Genomic DNA, 18,076 nt, shown 5'->3' with positions numbered 1-18,076 from the left:
AAGTAATGTTCATTAAATAGTAATATCATGTTCTTTATTAATGTTACAGATGTTCTTTAGATATATAAAAAAAACATAAAATTGAATGTTCTTTATAAAACTGCTATATGTTCTTTACAAAAAAACTGTATGTTCTTTACAAAACAGCTACATGTTCTTTCCGCATTTTTTTGTCTGTACCTAGCAAGGTACAGGCTGTTGTACCTTAAAATTTTCATTTACTGTATATCATTCAAATAACAATAAACTTGTATTTTTTTCATATATCCAACTAGAATAATGCAAGTAGTAATTGAATAAATTAATTATGTACCAATTTCATTGACAAAATTCATTGATACACTACAAAAAAAAAAAAATAAATAAATAAATAAAAAATCTAAATAAAATAAATAAATAAATAAATAAAAAATTGTTATTAACATTAAAACAATACCTATTTTAGTTTCTCAAATATCGAAGAAAAGAGTTGCATATAACAATTCATTCCAAGTATCCGGCAATCCGGGAAGGCACCAATGAATACAATCAGCATACGACGAAAGATACTGTTTAGATTTTATGGCAACCATCTTCCATGTCGAGTTACTCCAATACACTGAAGAATGTGCATCAATTCTATAGTCAGTAAGCTTGGTTATGTTCAAGTACTTCACTTGTACTTTACTCATTCCTTTGATCAAGCTCTCAATGATATTGATCAATGATTTCGGGAAAGCGTTTTCGAAGGAATCATCCTTGAAAGGTTGGGTATAGTTGTAGCACCATGGTTCACTAGTGTGTTGTCCTGAAATGCTCCTAAAGATTACTTTTGTTTTCTTTGGATTTACGTTTGTTTCGATCCATTTTGCCCATGTTTTCATGGCCCTATCATAAGCAAGGTCTATTGCCATCGTTTCCGACAATTTTCCTTTGTATTGAAATAACTCCCACCTGTACAATGTACATTTTTGTAATTTGATTAGAAAAAAAAAAAAAAAAAAAAAGGGTAATATTTGACGATATAATTTTATCAAACATCTAGTCTACTATTTTCCACAAAACTCAACTCGTTTTGATTGTTAAAATAAAATGCCTATTTCATTTTAACACCTTATCCACCAATTTCTTCGCTAAAAAAAAAAAAAAAAAAAAAAAAAACCATAGTCCGAAGTCCAACACAGTTGCAATGGTATTGGGCCGGTGGCTTGGTGCAAGGCCTTATAATGTCACAAGGTCCAAATGTAGTGCTTCGACCATACTAGATGGCCTAGCCTAAGTTGGCCAAGTAAAATGCAAACTTTATGCCCAAGTCAATGGTAGAGTTAAGGAATTCATTTTTTTTAATTTTGGAAGAATCTTGATGCACATGATAATCTATAATTCTAAAGATAACGGATTAATTTATAGTTTTTTTTTTTTTTTTTTTTTTTTTTTTTTTTTTTTTTTTTTGACAAAAGATTAATTTATAGTTTAATCTTACTATTTGGTTTTAAAAATTGTTATTAATGATATGGATAATAAAATAGTAATTGGGTTCTAAACAAAAACAAAACATTAAAAAAGGTTGATTTTCTTATTCCCTCTTGCCAGCTTGTACAATTATTGTGCAATTTATGACCAAATTCACGTCTAATAGAACATGGACAACCAAATTCACGTCTAATTTAACATGACATATATGATATGTTCTACTTGCACTTTCAAAGAATTTATATCATGACAAATTTAAAAAATGTTGATTGTTATAATACTTACGCTTTCAATTTTCTTGTGTGAGTATACCAATGCCCTGAATTGAATACCATAATATCAGCTCCTTGCCATTGCTCTGAATTGAGCGAAATCTTGTCTAAAACTAGAACATTTTTCCCACTGTTGTGATTTTTATCGAATTCTATTAAAAATGGGCTCCAATAAAATTCGATAACAGTGTTATAATCCTGCAAATCAATGAAAAAGATTATTATACTTGTGATAATGAGGCAATTCTTCTTCTATAGATTAACTTCTTCTACATTAACTAGTTTTAACTTTTAAGCTATGAGCCTATGAGTCAATACATTTTCATTTATAAATATATTACCTCAAAACTTTGAAATCAAATACTGCACTGTTCAAAAGTTTTGGTTTTATAGTTTCTCTCTCTACAAAGGGAGCTTCCCTCTCTAGAAATCTAGAGCCTTCCTAGCTTTCTTCTTCCTTTTCCATCGTCTTCCAGTAACAATCACCATTTTCTTTTCCTTTTATTAAAGAAAACAAAAGGTATGTATTATTAAGTTCAATTACTTGCTCCTTTATTGCTTCATCCGTCTTCCTGCTCATGTTTCGATACGACCTAGGTTAATTCCAAAACCCCTGTTCCGATCAACAACCCCCAATTTTCGAGTTTTTTTTTTTCACCGATTAAATCCCAAACCCAATTATGACCCCAATCCGTAATCACCGACCAGCAGCTTCTCCGCCTGTATCCCACCCATATTTAGTCTTTGGGAAATTTTTGGATAATAGACACTTTTCAGAGACTCGTATTCAGCTCTGGGTAACAAACCATTGGATCACGTTTGGGGAAATTGTAGTCCAGAAATTTGAAGGAGTCTTCCTGTTCCTTTGTGTTGATGTCCGTGACAGAGATGCTCTGCTTCAGCTGGGGTCAGCGGCTTACCAAGCTGCCCTCCTAATTTTCAAGCCTTGGATTAAGGGAGATTCAATAAAGGATGTCAATTTTAACGATGCTGCTATTTGGGTTCACCTTGATGAGGTACCTTTGGATTGTTGTGAAATACATGTCATTAAACCAATGCTTAATCTTGTTGGAAAATTACTTTGTACTGATGTTTCCCCTCCTGGATCACTAAGGTGTTCAATTAGAGTAAAACTATTAATTTCTGTCCTTAAGCCATTGTTGCCGGGCTTTTATCTAGACCGTGGAAACTCAGAGCCTAAATGGATTAACATTCGCTACGAGAATTTGTTTATTTTCTGTTCTGGGTGCAATAAGGTTGGACATAAGAAAGCTGCTTGTAGATTAAATTCCAGTGTCACTGGTCCTTGTATGAATGGTGGTGATGAGCCATGTGTATCACCTATGCCTCTTGGACATTGCCTCTCAAATAAGAACATAGGACTGAAGAGAGTTGAAAGATTTAGAACCAGTAGATTGAATCTCCATTCTGTTTTTAACGGATTGGCCTTAACTCTACATCCTGTTCATTGTCAACTGTCAACTGAGAGTATCCCTTCAAAAAAACGAATCTTTGAGACTGAATCTCTTCCCTTCACATCCTATAAAAAGAGGAGAACAACCTCGGAATTAATATCACCTTCCAATTACCTCAAACCAAACCAATTTCCAGTTCCACACCACAAAAAAAAAACCAGCAACCATTAAAACCAGGCATCATGGTCGCCATCACTCATGTATGCTGTGGAAAAAAGGCAAAAGGCTTGTTGACAGACCACTATACTCATACTACCGAGATCACTTACCTTCCCCAAATATATTTCCGACAAATAACCCGAGCTGCTCACCGATTAAGAAGACCAGAGGCAAGGTCAAAGTCTGTTCTGGTCTTAAGTTACGTAAAAGTGGTGAAAAAGTGTGGGAGTGGGTCAAGCAGCATGGTCCTAGGAAGCGAGCTGGAAGTCCGACCGAGCCTTTGGTTACACTTCTTACTGCTGAGCAGCAGCAACAGCAACAGTGTGAGGATTCTATTTGTCTTTCATATTTCTTACCATATAAGAAGCGTAAGAGGAATTTAGACTCCCCTTCTACGGTTTCTTCTGACCTCCCGGACAGGGTCACCAAAATCTAGATGAAAATAGCAGTTTGGAATTGTAGGGGCTTGGGACAAGCGGACCCCCCTAAAATTCCGTATGTTTCTTCTCTAGTCCGCTCTCATAGTATAGATTTAATGTGTCTTATGGAAACTATGCTTCCTGTTGATATAGTTGTGCAAAAGTTAGCACCTTTGTCTTACTTGGGTTGTAATGGCATAGATGTCGTTGGTCTTAGTGGGGGTATGTTCATATGTTGGTTTGCCCCATTAGGCTTAGTTCCTGTTTATAGTTCTCAAAACGTTTTCCTCTGTAAATTGGTGCAAGGAGATGAGGTAAAACATGTACTGTTTGTGTACGGCTCGCCTCATATTACTAATCGTTTGGAGATTTGGCATTTGATTAGTAGTATTCTGGACACTCTTCCAAAAGTAGTCATTATTGGAGACTTTAATCAAGTGGAATACCTTTCGGATAAATTAGGAGGCAATTCCTTTATTCCAGGACGGGCAGATTTTATTGATTGGCATATGGGTTTGGATTTGATAGATGTCCCATTCTCAGGTCCTCGTTATACCTGGACTAATAACAAAACTGATTCTGACCCCATTTTTGAGCGCCTAGATAGAGCCTATGGTACTTCTTCTTGGTTTATAGACTACCCGGACACCAAAGTTATTAATCAACCCATTTTATTCTCAGATCATGCTGCTATTATCTTATCAGATTCTGCTGATATAGATTATGTTAAGCGTCCCTACAGGGTTGAAAATTGGTGTTTATCTGCCTCGGCGATCAGAGATATTGTTGCTTCTATTTTCTCCTTGTTTTTTCCAGGGTCCCCTACGTTCGTCTTGAGTCGTAAGCTTTCTATTACTCGGAAGCGTTTGCTTGCATGGTGTATTTCTCACAAAAAAGCCTGGGGTATTAATTGGAAACAACTTGTTTTGGAGGTCCAACAAGCTTCGCAGTCTCTTTCTTCCCCAGTGGACCGGTGTCTTTTTGTTACTACTAAGAATGAAAAGGTAGCGGAAGCTCAAGCTGCTTTCTTATTTTGGCAACAAAGAGCCAAGGTAAAGTGGGATGCTCTAGGAGATTCACACTCTCGCCTTTTGTTTTCCTCCGTACAATCTAGAAAGAGGAAGAATAAAATTTACGGGCTAAGGGATTCTTCTGGAATTTGGCATCGAGATTATGATCATATTGCTTCTATGTCTCTGGACTTCTATAAGGATCTCTATTCTGTCAAAGTTGATGCCATTTGAAAGGACTCAGATTGGTGGGATAATTTACAGTTGCCTTCCCTCTCTCTGGACCAACAGGCTTCTCTTATGATTCCTTTTTCAGTTGATGAGATTCGGGATGCAATTTTCAGTATTGATGATAACAAATCCCCTGGTCCGGACGGTTTCCCTTCGGCCTTCTTTAAGTCACACTGGGATTTTGTTGGTTCTTCGGTGGTTTTAGCGGTTCAACACTTTTTTGCTCATGGTTATATGCTGAAGGATTGGAATCGCACTTTCCTAGCCTTGTTACCGAAGGTAGATGACCCTGAGTTCATCTCCCAGTTTCGTCCGATAGGCCTCTGCAATGTGGTTTACAAGTGTGTTGCAAAGTGTCTTACAGGACGCCTTCGCTTGGTTCTTCCTAGTTTGGTGGCTGATTTTCAGAATGCTTTTGTCCCTAGTCGCCTTCTTTCGGATAATGCTTTAATCGCTCATGAAGTCCTCTCCTAAATGAACAGGTCAAAAGCTAAAAAAAGATTTTTTGCGGCCATCAAGTTAGATATGAACAAAGCATATGATAGGGTGAGTTGGGATTTCCTTTTCAGGCTACTTCGAGCCTACGGGTTTCCTCCATATTGGATTCATATCATCCGCCAGTGTGTTTCTACGGTTTCTTATCAGATTTTGGTGAATGGGAATCCGTCGTCGGCTTTCCAGCCTTCTTGTGGTCTTCGTCAGGGTGACCCGCTTTCTTCCTATCTTTTCGTCCTTTTTATGGAGATTCTTTCTGCGATGCTTCGGAGAGCTGAAAGAGAATCTCTTATTACAGGAATTTGCATTTCCCAGGGTGCTCCAGCGATTTCTCACTTATTTTTTGCTGATGACTCCTTATTGTATTTGCAAGTTTCGCCCGAGGTTTGTGACAACCTTACTGCTCTTCTTTCAGAATTTTGCAGCTTGTCGGGTCAGGTTATTAATCTTCAGAAATCCTTTGTAAAGTTCAGCCCGAATACCCCGACAGATTATCGAGATTATCTTTCCCGAAGTTTGAGGCTTCAGTGTAAATCTTCTCTTGGTACATACTTGGGTTTACCGGTTGAATTAAGTCGTAGCAAAGTCTCTGATTTTGGTTTTTTAGTTGACAAGGTGGTTCAGCGTCTTTCTTCCTTTGCCTCGGTAGGTCTTTCCTCGGCGGCAAAACTGGTTATTATAAACTCTGTTTTGGTTGCATCTTTCAATCATATTCTCTCTGTGTTTAAGATCCCTTCTTCAGTTTGTTCAACGATAGACAATCTTTTAGCCCAGTTTTGGTGGAAATCAGACTCTCAATCTCGGGGTTTAGCTTTGCGCTCGAAGACCCTTCTGCATATGCCTCAGGGTATGGGGGGTCTAGGCATTCGTAAGCTCAGTAGCTTCAATTCGGTCCTTTTAGCTCGTCAGTGTTGGCGTATCCATCATCACCCTCAGCTTTTGGTTTCCAGATTACTTACAGCCAAATACCCTTCCCTTCGGCTTTTTCAGACGACGAGTATTCCACGCTCGTCGTGGGGTTGTCGTGGTTTACTGTCAGGCTTGGCAGTTTTATCTGGTGGTATTGCTTGGAAGGTGGGTTCTGGAACTCAAGTTCGAATTCTCGAGGACACTTGGGTTCCTGGAGAACCTCTGACTATTCGTCCGGGTTCGGGTGAGACGGACTTTCCGTCTCATGTTTCTTCTATCATTAATCCGCGTTCTTACGCGTGGGATTCGACTTCTATTCATAGGCTATTCGAGTCTTCTTCGGCTCTTCGCATCCTTGCTCAGGAGCGCCCTAGCAAGCTGATGGATGACTTCGTATATTGGAAATTCTCAAGAGATGGAAACTTTAATACGAAGTCCGCATATGCTATGTTGCTTCATCAGTCTATTGGTTCAGCTATAACAACTACTTTCCCAGCCTCTTGGTGGAATATTTTTTGGGGTTTACCCCTTCTCCCGAAGTTGCAGTGTTTTATTTGGAAGGTTCTCAATAATGCCCTGCCCCTTTTTGACGTTTTACAGACCAGAGGAATCTTGGTGAATTCGACATGTGTTTTTTGTCATGGGGCTTCAGAGACGTCGGCTCATTTGTTTTGTGACTGTCCGGTTATTACTAATATTTGGTCTTCTACATCTCATGGATCCATTTTTTCAGTTCAACATAACAAGCCTTTTCTAGAAGCCTTTGTTGACTTGATTTTGGACTTACGTCGGGCTCAAAACTGGGACGGCTTGGTTTCTCTAGTGTCTTTCTTGTGGGCTGTTTGGCTGGCTCGTAACCATAAAGTCTTTCGGCAGGTTGTTTTATCTCCGGCTCTAGTCATACATCTAATGCACGAGTGGATTTCGAGAAGCTCTTCAGCTCAAGAGTTTCGAACTCTTATTCGCTCTTCTATTAGGCACCCCTTCTCTAGTACGAGAGAGAGACCGGTTATTTGTTATCTTCGTGGTTCCCTTCCTTCTCTTTATGATGCCTGCCTTGTGTTTGATGGTGCGTGTAAGGTTCAAGACTGTACGGCTGGCGCGGGTTGGATTTTTCGACGACCAGATTCAGAGCAGGTTATGGGCGGGGGGTCTAGAGCCTTCCTTTCTAGTTCAGCTCTCCATTCTGAGTTACAAGCATGCCTCTGGGCTCTTCGGGCAGCGAATCGACGTGGTTTTCGTCGTCTATTGATTTACACTGATTGTTCGTCCTTATTTTCTTTCCTTCGAGAGGGAACGGATCGAGACATTTCTAGCTTATGGCTGCTCCAAGATATTCGGACTGTTATTCGGGAATTTTCTGCATGCGAACTTCGGAAGGTTCCGCGACAGTGGGTTGCTCCGTCTCACTGGTTAGCGATGAAAGCTCGTCGTCGTGATTTCCTTTTTTGGTCCTTTTAGTTTGTTTGTTTTGTTTTTCTGTCTTTTCGTTGTTAGCTCTTCTTGTCAAAAAAAAAATAATAAAAAAAAATAAATAAAAAAAAAATACTGCACTGTTCATTAGTTAAAGTTTTGTGATATTACTTTAGGGCACATGATCAAATCTTATATATACCTACATAAATTTTTAGGAAACTTTGAAAATGATACGATTTAATGTAACTAGAGAACATGATAAGTTTTAGGAAAAATGGAATCTAAAAATCCAACCTTTGGTCGGTCTGACAATAAAAATTTAACCTTCCATTAATCTCACAAAAATTCAACCTTTGCCCCCCACCTTCTTTGACAGGTCCATTTGACCTTGAACCTGTTAAACAGGTTAAATTTTTTTTTTCTTTTTTTTTCTTTCTCCTTCCTCCTTCCTCCTTCCTCCTCCTTTCTCTTTCCTTCCCCTCCATGTTTTCCGGTCACCGACCCAAAACCACCCAACCACGACCACCCAACCCCCTCCCCTTCAAAAACTAACCACCTAACCCCCTTCCCTTCAAAAACTGACCACCTTAACCCCCTCCCCTTCAAAAACCGACCACCTAACCCCCTCCCCTTCAAAATCCGACCACCCTAATCCCCTCCCCTTCAAAAACCGACCACCCTAACCCCCTCCCCTTCAAAATCCGACCACCCTAACCCCCTCCCCTTCAAAATCCGACCACCCTACCCCCTCCCCTTCAAAAATCGACCACCCTAAGGTGGTAGTGGTGGCAGGGGAATTGGGAGGTTACCTACGGTGGGGATGGGCTTTTTTTTTCTTTTAATTTTTTTTAAAATATTTAAAAAAATAATTGACCAATTAATAGCTGACACGTGGCATGTAACTTACAAAAACCGGTTATCAACAGGTAATGGATCTGTCAAAGAAGGTGGGAGACAAGGTTGGATTTTTGTGAGATTAATGAAAGGTTGAATTTTTATTGTCTGACCGGCCAAAGGTTGGATTTTTAGATTCCTTTTTTCCAAAATAAAAAAGGTTTGTATTATAATCATTGTTTTACACCTACGGACAATACAAATCCAATGAATTCATACTTTTCAATCTCCAAATTCGCTTCTTTAAACCTCTTAATTAATTTTATTTTAATATATTTGGATTGTTTTGATATTATATATAAAAATATATTGAGTATAAAAATTATGAGTACGATTGATACCTATATTGATATTTTAACTCCACATATTGTTAAATATACTTATTTTGGTAATTATAGTGTATGATAATACTTCTTTAAAAAGTGATTTAGATTAGGTTTGAGAGTGAATAACCGAAGCAAAGATGTAGCAATATAGGAAGAATTGAGCACTAGTAGAAAAATACAAAAAGGCACCGCTCAATGGCCACCGGTTTTCGAAAACCGGTGGCTTAAAAAATGGGCGGGATTATATATATTTAAATTGCCACCGGTTCAAACCGAACCGGTGGCATAAATGGTAAAGGCCACCGGTTTTGAACCGGTGGCTTTGTTAAAAAAAAAAAAGGCGCCTCATATATTAGCTTAGCTATTCTTCTCTCTTCTCGTACTCTCTCCTTTGTTTTCTCTCTCTTCTCGATTTCTCTGTCTCCTTTCTCTTCTCTCTGCTCAAACCCTCCTTTCTCTCTCTTCACTTGCCTCCTCTTGCTCCATCTACCGCCGCCTCATCTACCGCCGCTCCACTCTTTCTTTCTTTCACTCCTCTCTTGGCAGCACTAATGGGGAATTCAGGATTTGAGGATGATGACGGCGGTGGTGAATGTTGTCGCCACCATCGTAATTGACGGTCTATTTATTTACTGGTGCCAGATCTTTGCAGATGTGGTGGAATTCTTCACGAAGGTATGTGCTCTTCGATTTGAGATCTAGGGTTTCTGATTTTTATTTACTTTTTTTTTTCCACTTTTTTGTCTGAAATTTGTTATTAATGTTCAATTTTAAGCTATAATGCTCTTCAATTTTGTGATTGTGGTGTAATATTTGGATTAGCTTATAAATATTGTTATAGCATATTAGTCAGATTTGATGATTTTGTGATTAATTTGCTAGTTTCATGATTATTTTGTCGGTTTATAGAGTTCTATTGGTTATATGCCGATATGCTTCCGCTGTTTGCTTGCATTGTGCATATTTTGCAATTGATTTGTTTTGCAATTACTTCGATAGAATATAACCCGAGCTATTCTGATATAATGCTGCTATTTGATTGATTTGTGATTAATTTGCTAGCTAATGCTAATAGTATAGTAATTGTGATGCTGCTGCTGATGCTGCATGTCATTGCGTTATTCGCGTAGTGTGAAATTCAACCTTTCATTACTAATATTAAAGATTTTATGTGTTTTTTGCAGGCTATTACTTCAACTGGAAAAAAGAAAGGTGAACTGTTTTTTGGTGATGTGAGTACTCAGGTGAAAAACAACAATGTCACAGCTGATATCAATGTGGACACCGGCTCTAATGTGAGTCACAATATTGCTAGAATTTGTTGGATATGATGTTTTGATTCTTGAAGTATTCTAAGATGTGATCTATCTTTTTTTGACTTGAGATTATATTAATTTGGTTTTTTTATATCCTGGAGTATAGTTATTGTTGTTAATTGTACTGTTTTATATCCTGCTTATTGTTCGGAGGCCTCAAGTCTTCAAGGGCTAGTGGCATATTGGTGTCCCAATTGCTATGTTTAATCTACATCTTCATGCTTATCCTATAGTGTAATGCTTATTGCATAAGGCAATTTTGGTGCAAAATTTTGTGCACCTGGTGGTCCTCGAATTATAGCATATGATGATCAGTGCATACCTTTTCGTAGTATGTTGATACCTTGTGACTTACGTTTGAATGATTTGAATTATTCTTTTCCTGCCATGACATAATTGCCCCTCCTTGCATTGCACCCACAAAAAAACCCTTTCCCCTGTCATCTTCTTTCTTTTAAATCAATGATCCTGAATTTCTGAACTTACAAAACTGGTTTCTGTAGGCTGGTTTCTGACCACTGTGGAAAGACTCAGATTTCTTTTTTTGTTTTGTTTTATTTTGTTTTTGGTGAGAGTAAGGCCAGTGTGGAAGGCTAAGCAAAGCTCTCTGAGAGAGGGAGAGGGGGAAGGGTAAGGGTAAAGGTCAGGGAGTCCTCACCCTCAAAGAATCCTTAGTGGTTTTGATTTACAATCATGATACAAAATCTTCCTTTAGGTGGCTAAACCTTGTTTGATATGCTGAGGCTCAGATTGGTTATAAGGAATTGTATAATGTATGTAAACTGAAGAATTTTGTGATAAGGACTGTAATGATAAGAAAACCGATGCATGTGTACTTCATATTCTTTATATCTTGGATCTTTCTTTCCTTGCCTTCTACGGAGTAATGATGGAGTACTAGAACCATCATTTACTCGTAGGAATTTAAGCTACTATGATTAGTTATTAGTTACCCTCTGCCTTAAATAATTATTCCTAATTTTTTTACTACTGGTTCATTGTTACTCGTATGTAATTCTTACATACCCTAATGGCACATGACCGAAAGACCCCATTCTTTATACTTTGATTATTATCACACTCCCTTGAGTAGGTTAAAAGAGAGGAATTACTTAAATTAACATTAAACGAGTGACACCTAAAACACCCTTAAAAAAATTGTAAGTTGTATAAGATATTGGGACACTGACCCTTATTATATGGGGTACATTGAGTAATATAATAGCATGAAGTAATGCTTCTGTTGGATAATAATTTTTCATCTCGATATTTTTTTTTAATAATAAGTAGTTGACAGACACATGGAAGTAGATGCAAGCTTGGTGGTTTATGTCGGAGTAATTATTCATGCTACTTGTCTTAATTTCTTAATATTGCCAGCACTTTGGTAGTTTTATGAGATACAATAGATATACTTAACATCTTTGCTTGTATTTGAAATGTGGCTTGATACAGAGAGCTTTGCAACAGTGCCTCCTAAGTGCTGCCTCACAAGGCAGCTGCTGCCTCGCGCAAGGCGGGTGCTGCAGCTTCTGCCGCCTCACAAGGCGGCTGCTGCAACTGCTGCTGCTACATGCTTCTATGCTGATGCTGCCTCGCATCACAAGGCTGTTGCTGCATGCTTCTATGCTCCTGCTGTTGTTCTGGTCTACGCTTCTGCTTCTATGCTCCTGATGTTGCTGCTATGCTCTACGCCACTGCTGTTCTACTCTCGCTGCTGCTAATCTGCTGATAGAGGAGGGCTTGCTAAGACTACTTCCACATTTCCTCCCTTTTAAAAACATGTTCATGTTCATGGTGTTGTTCATTTATTCGTCAATCCATTGATAATTTCAATTGGATACATTGTCTTGTTTTTTTAGATGTTAACTTATTTTGTCAGCTCTGATTTAAGATCGTTTGTTAATTTTTTTTATTTTTTATCTTTTTTTTTTCAGATTGCAGATAGTTATGTGAAGGCTTGAACATGTATTTCTAATCATATATCTCTGTTGTCTGTTTGTTGTCTGTTATGAATGAAGCTGAGCGCTACGAATGTCTTCATTATTGCAATTCTTTGCTGCTGCTTCTGTGTTGTTGTGCTGCTGCTTCTGTGTTGCTGTGCTGCTGCTTCTGTGTTGCTGTGCTGCTGCTTCTGTGTTGTTGTGCTGCTACTGTGCAGCCTCTTTGTTTGTAATCTTTATTTTATTTTATTTTTTTGGACAAAAATTGTAATATTACATCATTTTTTTTATAAAAATATGTAAGTTTATGTATATATTAGTGTTTATATAACATTTTAAGTGAAAAAAATGCAAAAATTTTTTTTTTTTTTTAATTTTTTTTTTGCCATTATTGGCACCGGTTTTGAACAGGAACCGGTGCCAATAATCCTGACCAAAAAAAGCGCCAAGGGTTATTGCCACCGGTTAACCGGTGGCAATACTAGTTTTTGCCACCGGTTTTGAACCGGTGGCTTTCCATCAGACTATTGCCACCCCTCAAATGCCCACCGGTTCAAAACCGGTGGCATAGGGGGGTTTTGAACCGGTGGCCAAATGCTTTTTTCTACTAGTGGAGGTAAGAATAATAAATTAAAATGGACACACGATTTAATGTACCTGAGAAAATTGTCAAATACTCCATTAAAAACTAATGTATGGTTGGTGCACCCGGGTGCACCATGCGCATGGTGCACCCAGAAAGAACATTAGGTATATTTAAAAGAACATGGGCGAAAAAAAGAACATTATAGATATTTATAAAGAACGTGAGCATAATATGTTCTTTAAATTTGATTAATATGTTTTTTGAGTTTGAATTATATGTTCTTTATATTATACAATATGTTCTTTAATGTATGTACATTTAAAAAAAAAAAAAATATATCAATCACCCGAGTAACTAGAAAAAAAAAACATGTTCTTTACTGTATTATCATGTTCTTTTTGTAAAGACTTTATGTTATTTGGTTAGAGGTGATCAAAGTTAGACCGACCTGTTGGATGGGTTTTGGGCAAATAATTTTCACCCCCAAATTCGGTCGGACCCGACCCGTATATTTAAATTTTTGGGCGGGTTTGGGATTGCGTTATTATGCATTTTAGTTGATTTTTAATACTCAACACGAAAAGCCCGCACAGCCGGACCATTTTGAGCAGGTTTGGGCACAAAAACTTTAGCCCAAAACTTGGCTCGACTCGAGAAGTGAGCTGATCTTTTAACCTTGGCCCGGTCCGCCCAATGATCACCTATATCTTTGTCAAACACGAACATGTTCTTTTTTGTCAAATATAATGTTCTTTTTCAAACACGTTTAACCACCCAAATAACCATGAAAAATAACATGTTCTTTTTGTAAAGATTTTATGTTCTTTGTAATGTCATGTTCTTGCCAAAGACAAACATGTTCTTTTGTCAAACACAGGTATGTTCTTTTTCAAAGACTAGCATGTTCTTTTTTTTTGCCCATGTTCTTTAAAATATGTCTAATGTTCTTTTCGGGTGCACCATGCGCATGGTGCACCCGGGTGCACTATACTATTTTCAATTAAAAACAAGTGCCTGAATATTCATTATATATGAGCAAAATATTGGAGTATACAAAAACCCTAAATGACAAACGAGTAGTGCAAAAGGGTATAGTGGTTTAGTAAATTAGGGGATAATATAAGGTGGTTGATATGTAGGAATGTTTATTAGCTTGTGTATAACTTCTTGTTTTTCTATTTTTAATTAAAATGCCCAACACTAATATTTATAGTTGAAGATGGAGATTAAAGAAATGTATACAATATTTAGAATCCTTTTGAATTTCAAGTATTCTCCGCAATATCAAGAGACTTGCATGACATAAGATTCTAAAGAAATCGTGAGCAAGGAAAAACCTTTATAAATCCGGAATCTTTGAGAACATGCATGCGCATACACTCCAACAGGATATTGGGCCAATAAATTAAAATTTGGACTAAATCAAACAATTTCAAACTAAATGTGACCTAAAAAAGTTAAAGAAAAATAACATGAAAAGATACATTGCATACCTTTGCCTTAAACACCTTATAATCTGAACCATTACCATCAATATCCACGGTCGAAGATGGAACAGATGTATATAGAAGGCAAGCGAGAGACTCCCACATGTTTCTATTTAGTGAATCTCCTACCATAATCAACCTCTTGTTTCTAAGCTTTTCAAGCATATCTCTTCCGTTAAACCTAGGAAAAAGAAAAGATATAATAAATTTTCGATCATGTTAAGTATTTCTTTGCATATGATAAGCAATATAACATTATATTGTACAAAAAAATTAGGAGAGAAATTAATCTACATACTCACAATGGTATTTCGCAATCTTTAGCTTCCCATCTCCATTTCTCATACTCGAAATCGAGCCTTCCATTCTGTTGGCAGTTCATCTTTTCTTCAATAAATGGACATGTATTTGTATCATAGTAAGGCTTTTGATCTGGCTTGTAAACCCATCTACCATCAAACATGTTGCATTTTTTTTCTTGAGTTGACTTTGGTTTTTTTATCAAGTTAGCAATAGATGGTGGATTATTTGAACTAAATAGCAATAAATTAGGATTTTCAGGCTCGGAAACAATGGTTTTTTTTGGTGTGTTTGCTACATCAAATTGTTTAAATTCGACGACGGAGCTTCCAGCGATAAATAGCGTTAGATCTTCGTAATTTTCAGTTAGGAAAAGAAAGATGGATAGACAACCAAATAAACTAGCTATTACACAAAGTTTCCAAGTGTAATTTATGGTGGGAATCAACTCCATTACTTAAAACTCTTTTTCTGTTGTATTACATGGGGTGTTTTGGATCTAAATTAGTAAAGTGAATTGATATATAATGTGTACATTATTTGTTTAGGCAAGATAATACATTACATGTTTGCACATTACATTATTTGGATCATTTTAATATTGTGTATATGTCTGATCTAGTATACATTTTTTACTTTTTTTTTTTTTTTTTTTTTTTTTTTTTTTTTAGGTTTTTATAATTTTGTTCGATTGTTTGCAAGTGAGCTGTTCATCAATTATACAAAGTCAAAGGAAAGACATTCTGTCATTAAACAAAAGACACGTGTCTATATTCGTAATTACAAATTTCAGTTTTGAAGGGTATTGTACATACGTTAAACATGTATGAACAAAGTCATATTGTTACCAATCCGTATATGTTTTGTACAAAAGGAGAGAATGTATAGTTACATAAAGGAGATCCTAATCTCTAGTTGTTATTTGTATAGAAGTGATTTCAAGAAAGCTTCTTTTAGATTCTTTGGATCCAAGGTCTAGTATATATAGGCATTAAAATTACCCCTTTTACTTCTAATATCTCTTGTCTTTAAAAATGGCAACGGATCGAATTCGGGTCAATGGAGCTTCACCCGCATCCACTATCCACTCCACCCGGAAAACCCATCTCCCACAAAACCTCTTACCCCCATCCGATCCATTAGTCATCCGCGAGTGAATTTAAGTGGGTGAATCGAATGCCTGAAGTCCTCGCATAGTCTCTTTGTTGTGAGTCATAGGAAACGAAAGTAGTATAAAGGACTATTTGTTAAAAACTACTCTTCACCGTACCGAATTTTCACGATTGACTAAGTTTTTTAGCAATGACCACCAACGTGCCGATCACGTGACCTTTTAAACCTTTTTTTCATGCAACAACAGTACAGCAACATTGCCACCATCCTCACCACCGCCCCATCACCGTACCAGTTGGACCAGGGCCATCTTAAACCTTTTGGAGGCTTGTGCTATTAAACAAAATTATACAGTCATTTTATATTATAATCTCAAATACTTTGAATTTCTTTACTTGTAACAAAATATTTTTTATTATTTAAGAAATTAATAATCATCCACCTAAATTTAAATACACACTAAAAAAAAGAAAGTATATAACATATACTTCCTCCCATACTATAGTTTGGGTTTTATTTTGCCATTGTTCAAAAAGTACCTTTAATAATCAATATCTTTAATCATGGATAAACTAAAATTATAAGAAGTTGATATTATAAAACTACAAGCTAAAGTGAACTTAATAGTACCTCGGAGGCTCGCATTGTTATATGTTATGAGAATTTTTAGTCAAATATATAAAATTTAACTAACAAAATAAAATAGACATTATATTATGAGACGGTAAGAGTACCAATGATTAGGTATGTTCATGGATCAATTATCCGAATATTTGGATATTAGAAATTGATATCCAAATCTGATTTGAAAATTTCGAATAGATATTCGTTATTCAGATATCCAAAATTTTCGGATCAGAAACTTCGGGTATCAATCCAATCTTAAGTAAAATTTATTATGATTACTTTCTAAATTTCACTAATTTTACTACTTTTTTATCGCTAAGTTGTACAACATATTTTAGCAAAATAGTAGTCCTTCTGCAATAAATATTATCATCAAATATATTAAGAATATTATAATAAGTTAATAATTTTATATGAACAATTTAAAATTTTTATATATATTTCACTATTTTAGGCTTTATGTTTCGGATATCCGAAATTTTGAAAATCAATATCCAAATCTGTATCCGATATCCACTTTTATCCGACCCCAAAAGAAAACTCGGATCAGATTTTCAAAATTTTCGATCAATTGCAGTTCGGATTATCAGCTTTTCGGATTCTCGGATAATTTTGTATAGACCTACCAATGATACATGTAGGTAATTAGGTGACAACTTTAGAAGTATATAATATAAGAAGATATTGGTTTAAAAAAAAAAAAAAGAAAATACTTGCATATAGTTTAGTACTTCTTACAAAAATTTTAAATTTCAATGGTATTGACTTGATAGGTTGATAATCAAAGAGAGCTTGACAAAATAAACAAAGCCAAAGCAAGGGAAGGAAACAAGGTTTGAACACACGGTGCAGGGGCTTAGTATCCCGTTATTCGGACCAATTCAGCTCTTTAGCAATGATAAATTGACAACTCACTAACTTTTAATTTTGTGATCTGAATTATACTTCCCGGCCCAAAACAATTTGAGGCCCTATGCTGTTGGGATGTTGAGGAATCACAGGGGCATATTCTTATATGCATCCTCATGCATGTAGAATAGGTGCAACACCGGCCGATACTCAAATCAATCCACAACTCTTTGTTTCCTTTTTAAAAAATTTTGTTTCCTTCTTCCAAATTTTCTCTTCTGATATGTTTTCTTTCTTATAATAATTTTGATCCAAATTATCATTAAATTCTTCAATATAATTTTCTTTTCCTTTGTTTTTCTCCTTTTCATTTTCTCTCTCCTCATCTTTTTTTATTATTATTATTTTTCACTTTTATTTCACTTTTTTAATTGAATTTGTTTCTTACAACATGGAATTAGTTGTTATTCCCAAAGAGATCGACAATGCTGATTAGTGTTTTGTTTTGTTGATTTGTAATTAGGTTTTTTATGTTAGTTTCAATTGTTTTTTTTTTTTGGTTATCTTCGATCAATTTCGATTTATTATGTATAAATTTTGTGTAAATTTCGTTCTTCGTGTTTTTTTGTTCATAAGTTTTATATATGAATTTCGATTTATTATGTGGTGATTTTGTGCTTAATTTCGATTGATAGGTTTTATCTTATTTTTTGGATTCATATGAATTGCATTTTGTTTGCTTCGATCAATTTGATTTGTGTATGAATTTCGATTAAAAGTATGAACATGCATTAAAA

At 36.1% G+C, this 18,076-nt stretch overlaps 1 protein-coding gene across 1 annotated transcript; it reads right to left on the bottom strand.

The window, feature by feature from the left end:
- Nucleotides 1–209: 209 nt before the first annotated feature.
- On the bottom strand, nucleotides 210–15,144 carry LOC145557664 (protein trichome birefringence-like). The gene is made up of 4 exons (XM_081618839.1): nucleotides 14,693–15,144; nucleotides 14,397–14,571; nucleotides 1,738–1,922; nucleotides 210–933 (listed from the first exon to the last, which is right to left on the bottom strand). Exons 1-4 carry the CDS (start codon nucleotides 15,142–15,144, stop codon nucleotides 450–452), a joined length of 1,296 nt encoding a protein of 431 aa, XP_081474965.1. The 3' UTR covers nucleotides 210–449.
- Between the last annotated feature and the right edge of the window lie 2,932 nt (nucleotides 15,145–18,076).

The sequence above is a fragment of the Chenopodium album genome, chromosome 9 (assembly GCF_948465745.1).
Source record: "Chenopodium album chromosome 9, dcCheAlbu1.1, whole genome shotgun sequence".
Classification (NCBI taxonomy): domain Eukaryota; kingdom Viridiplantae; phylum Streptophyta; class Magnoliopsida; order Caryophyllales; family Amaranthaceae; genus Chenopodium; species Chenopodium album.
The sequence above is the reverse complement of the archived record's forward strand: the minus strand, read 5'-3'. Positions and strand labels throughout refer to the sequence as shown.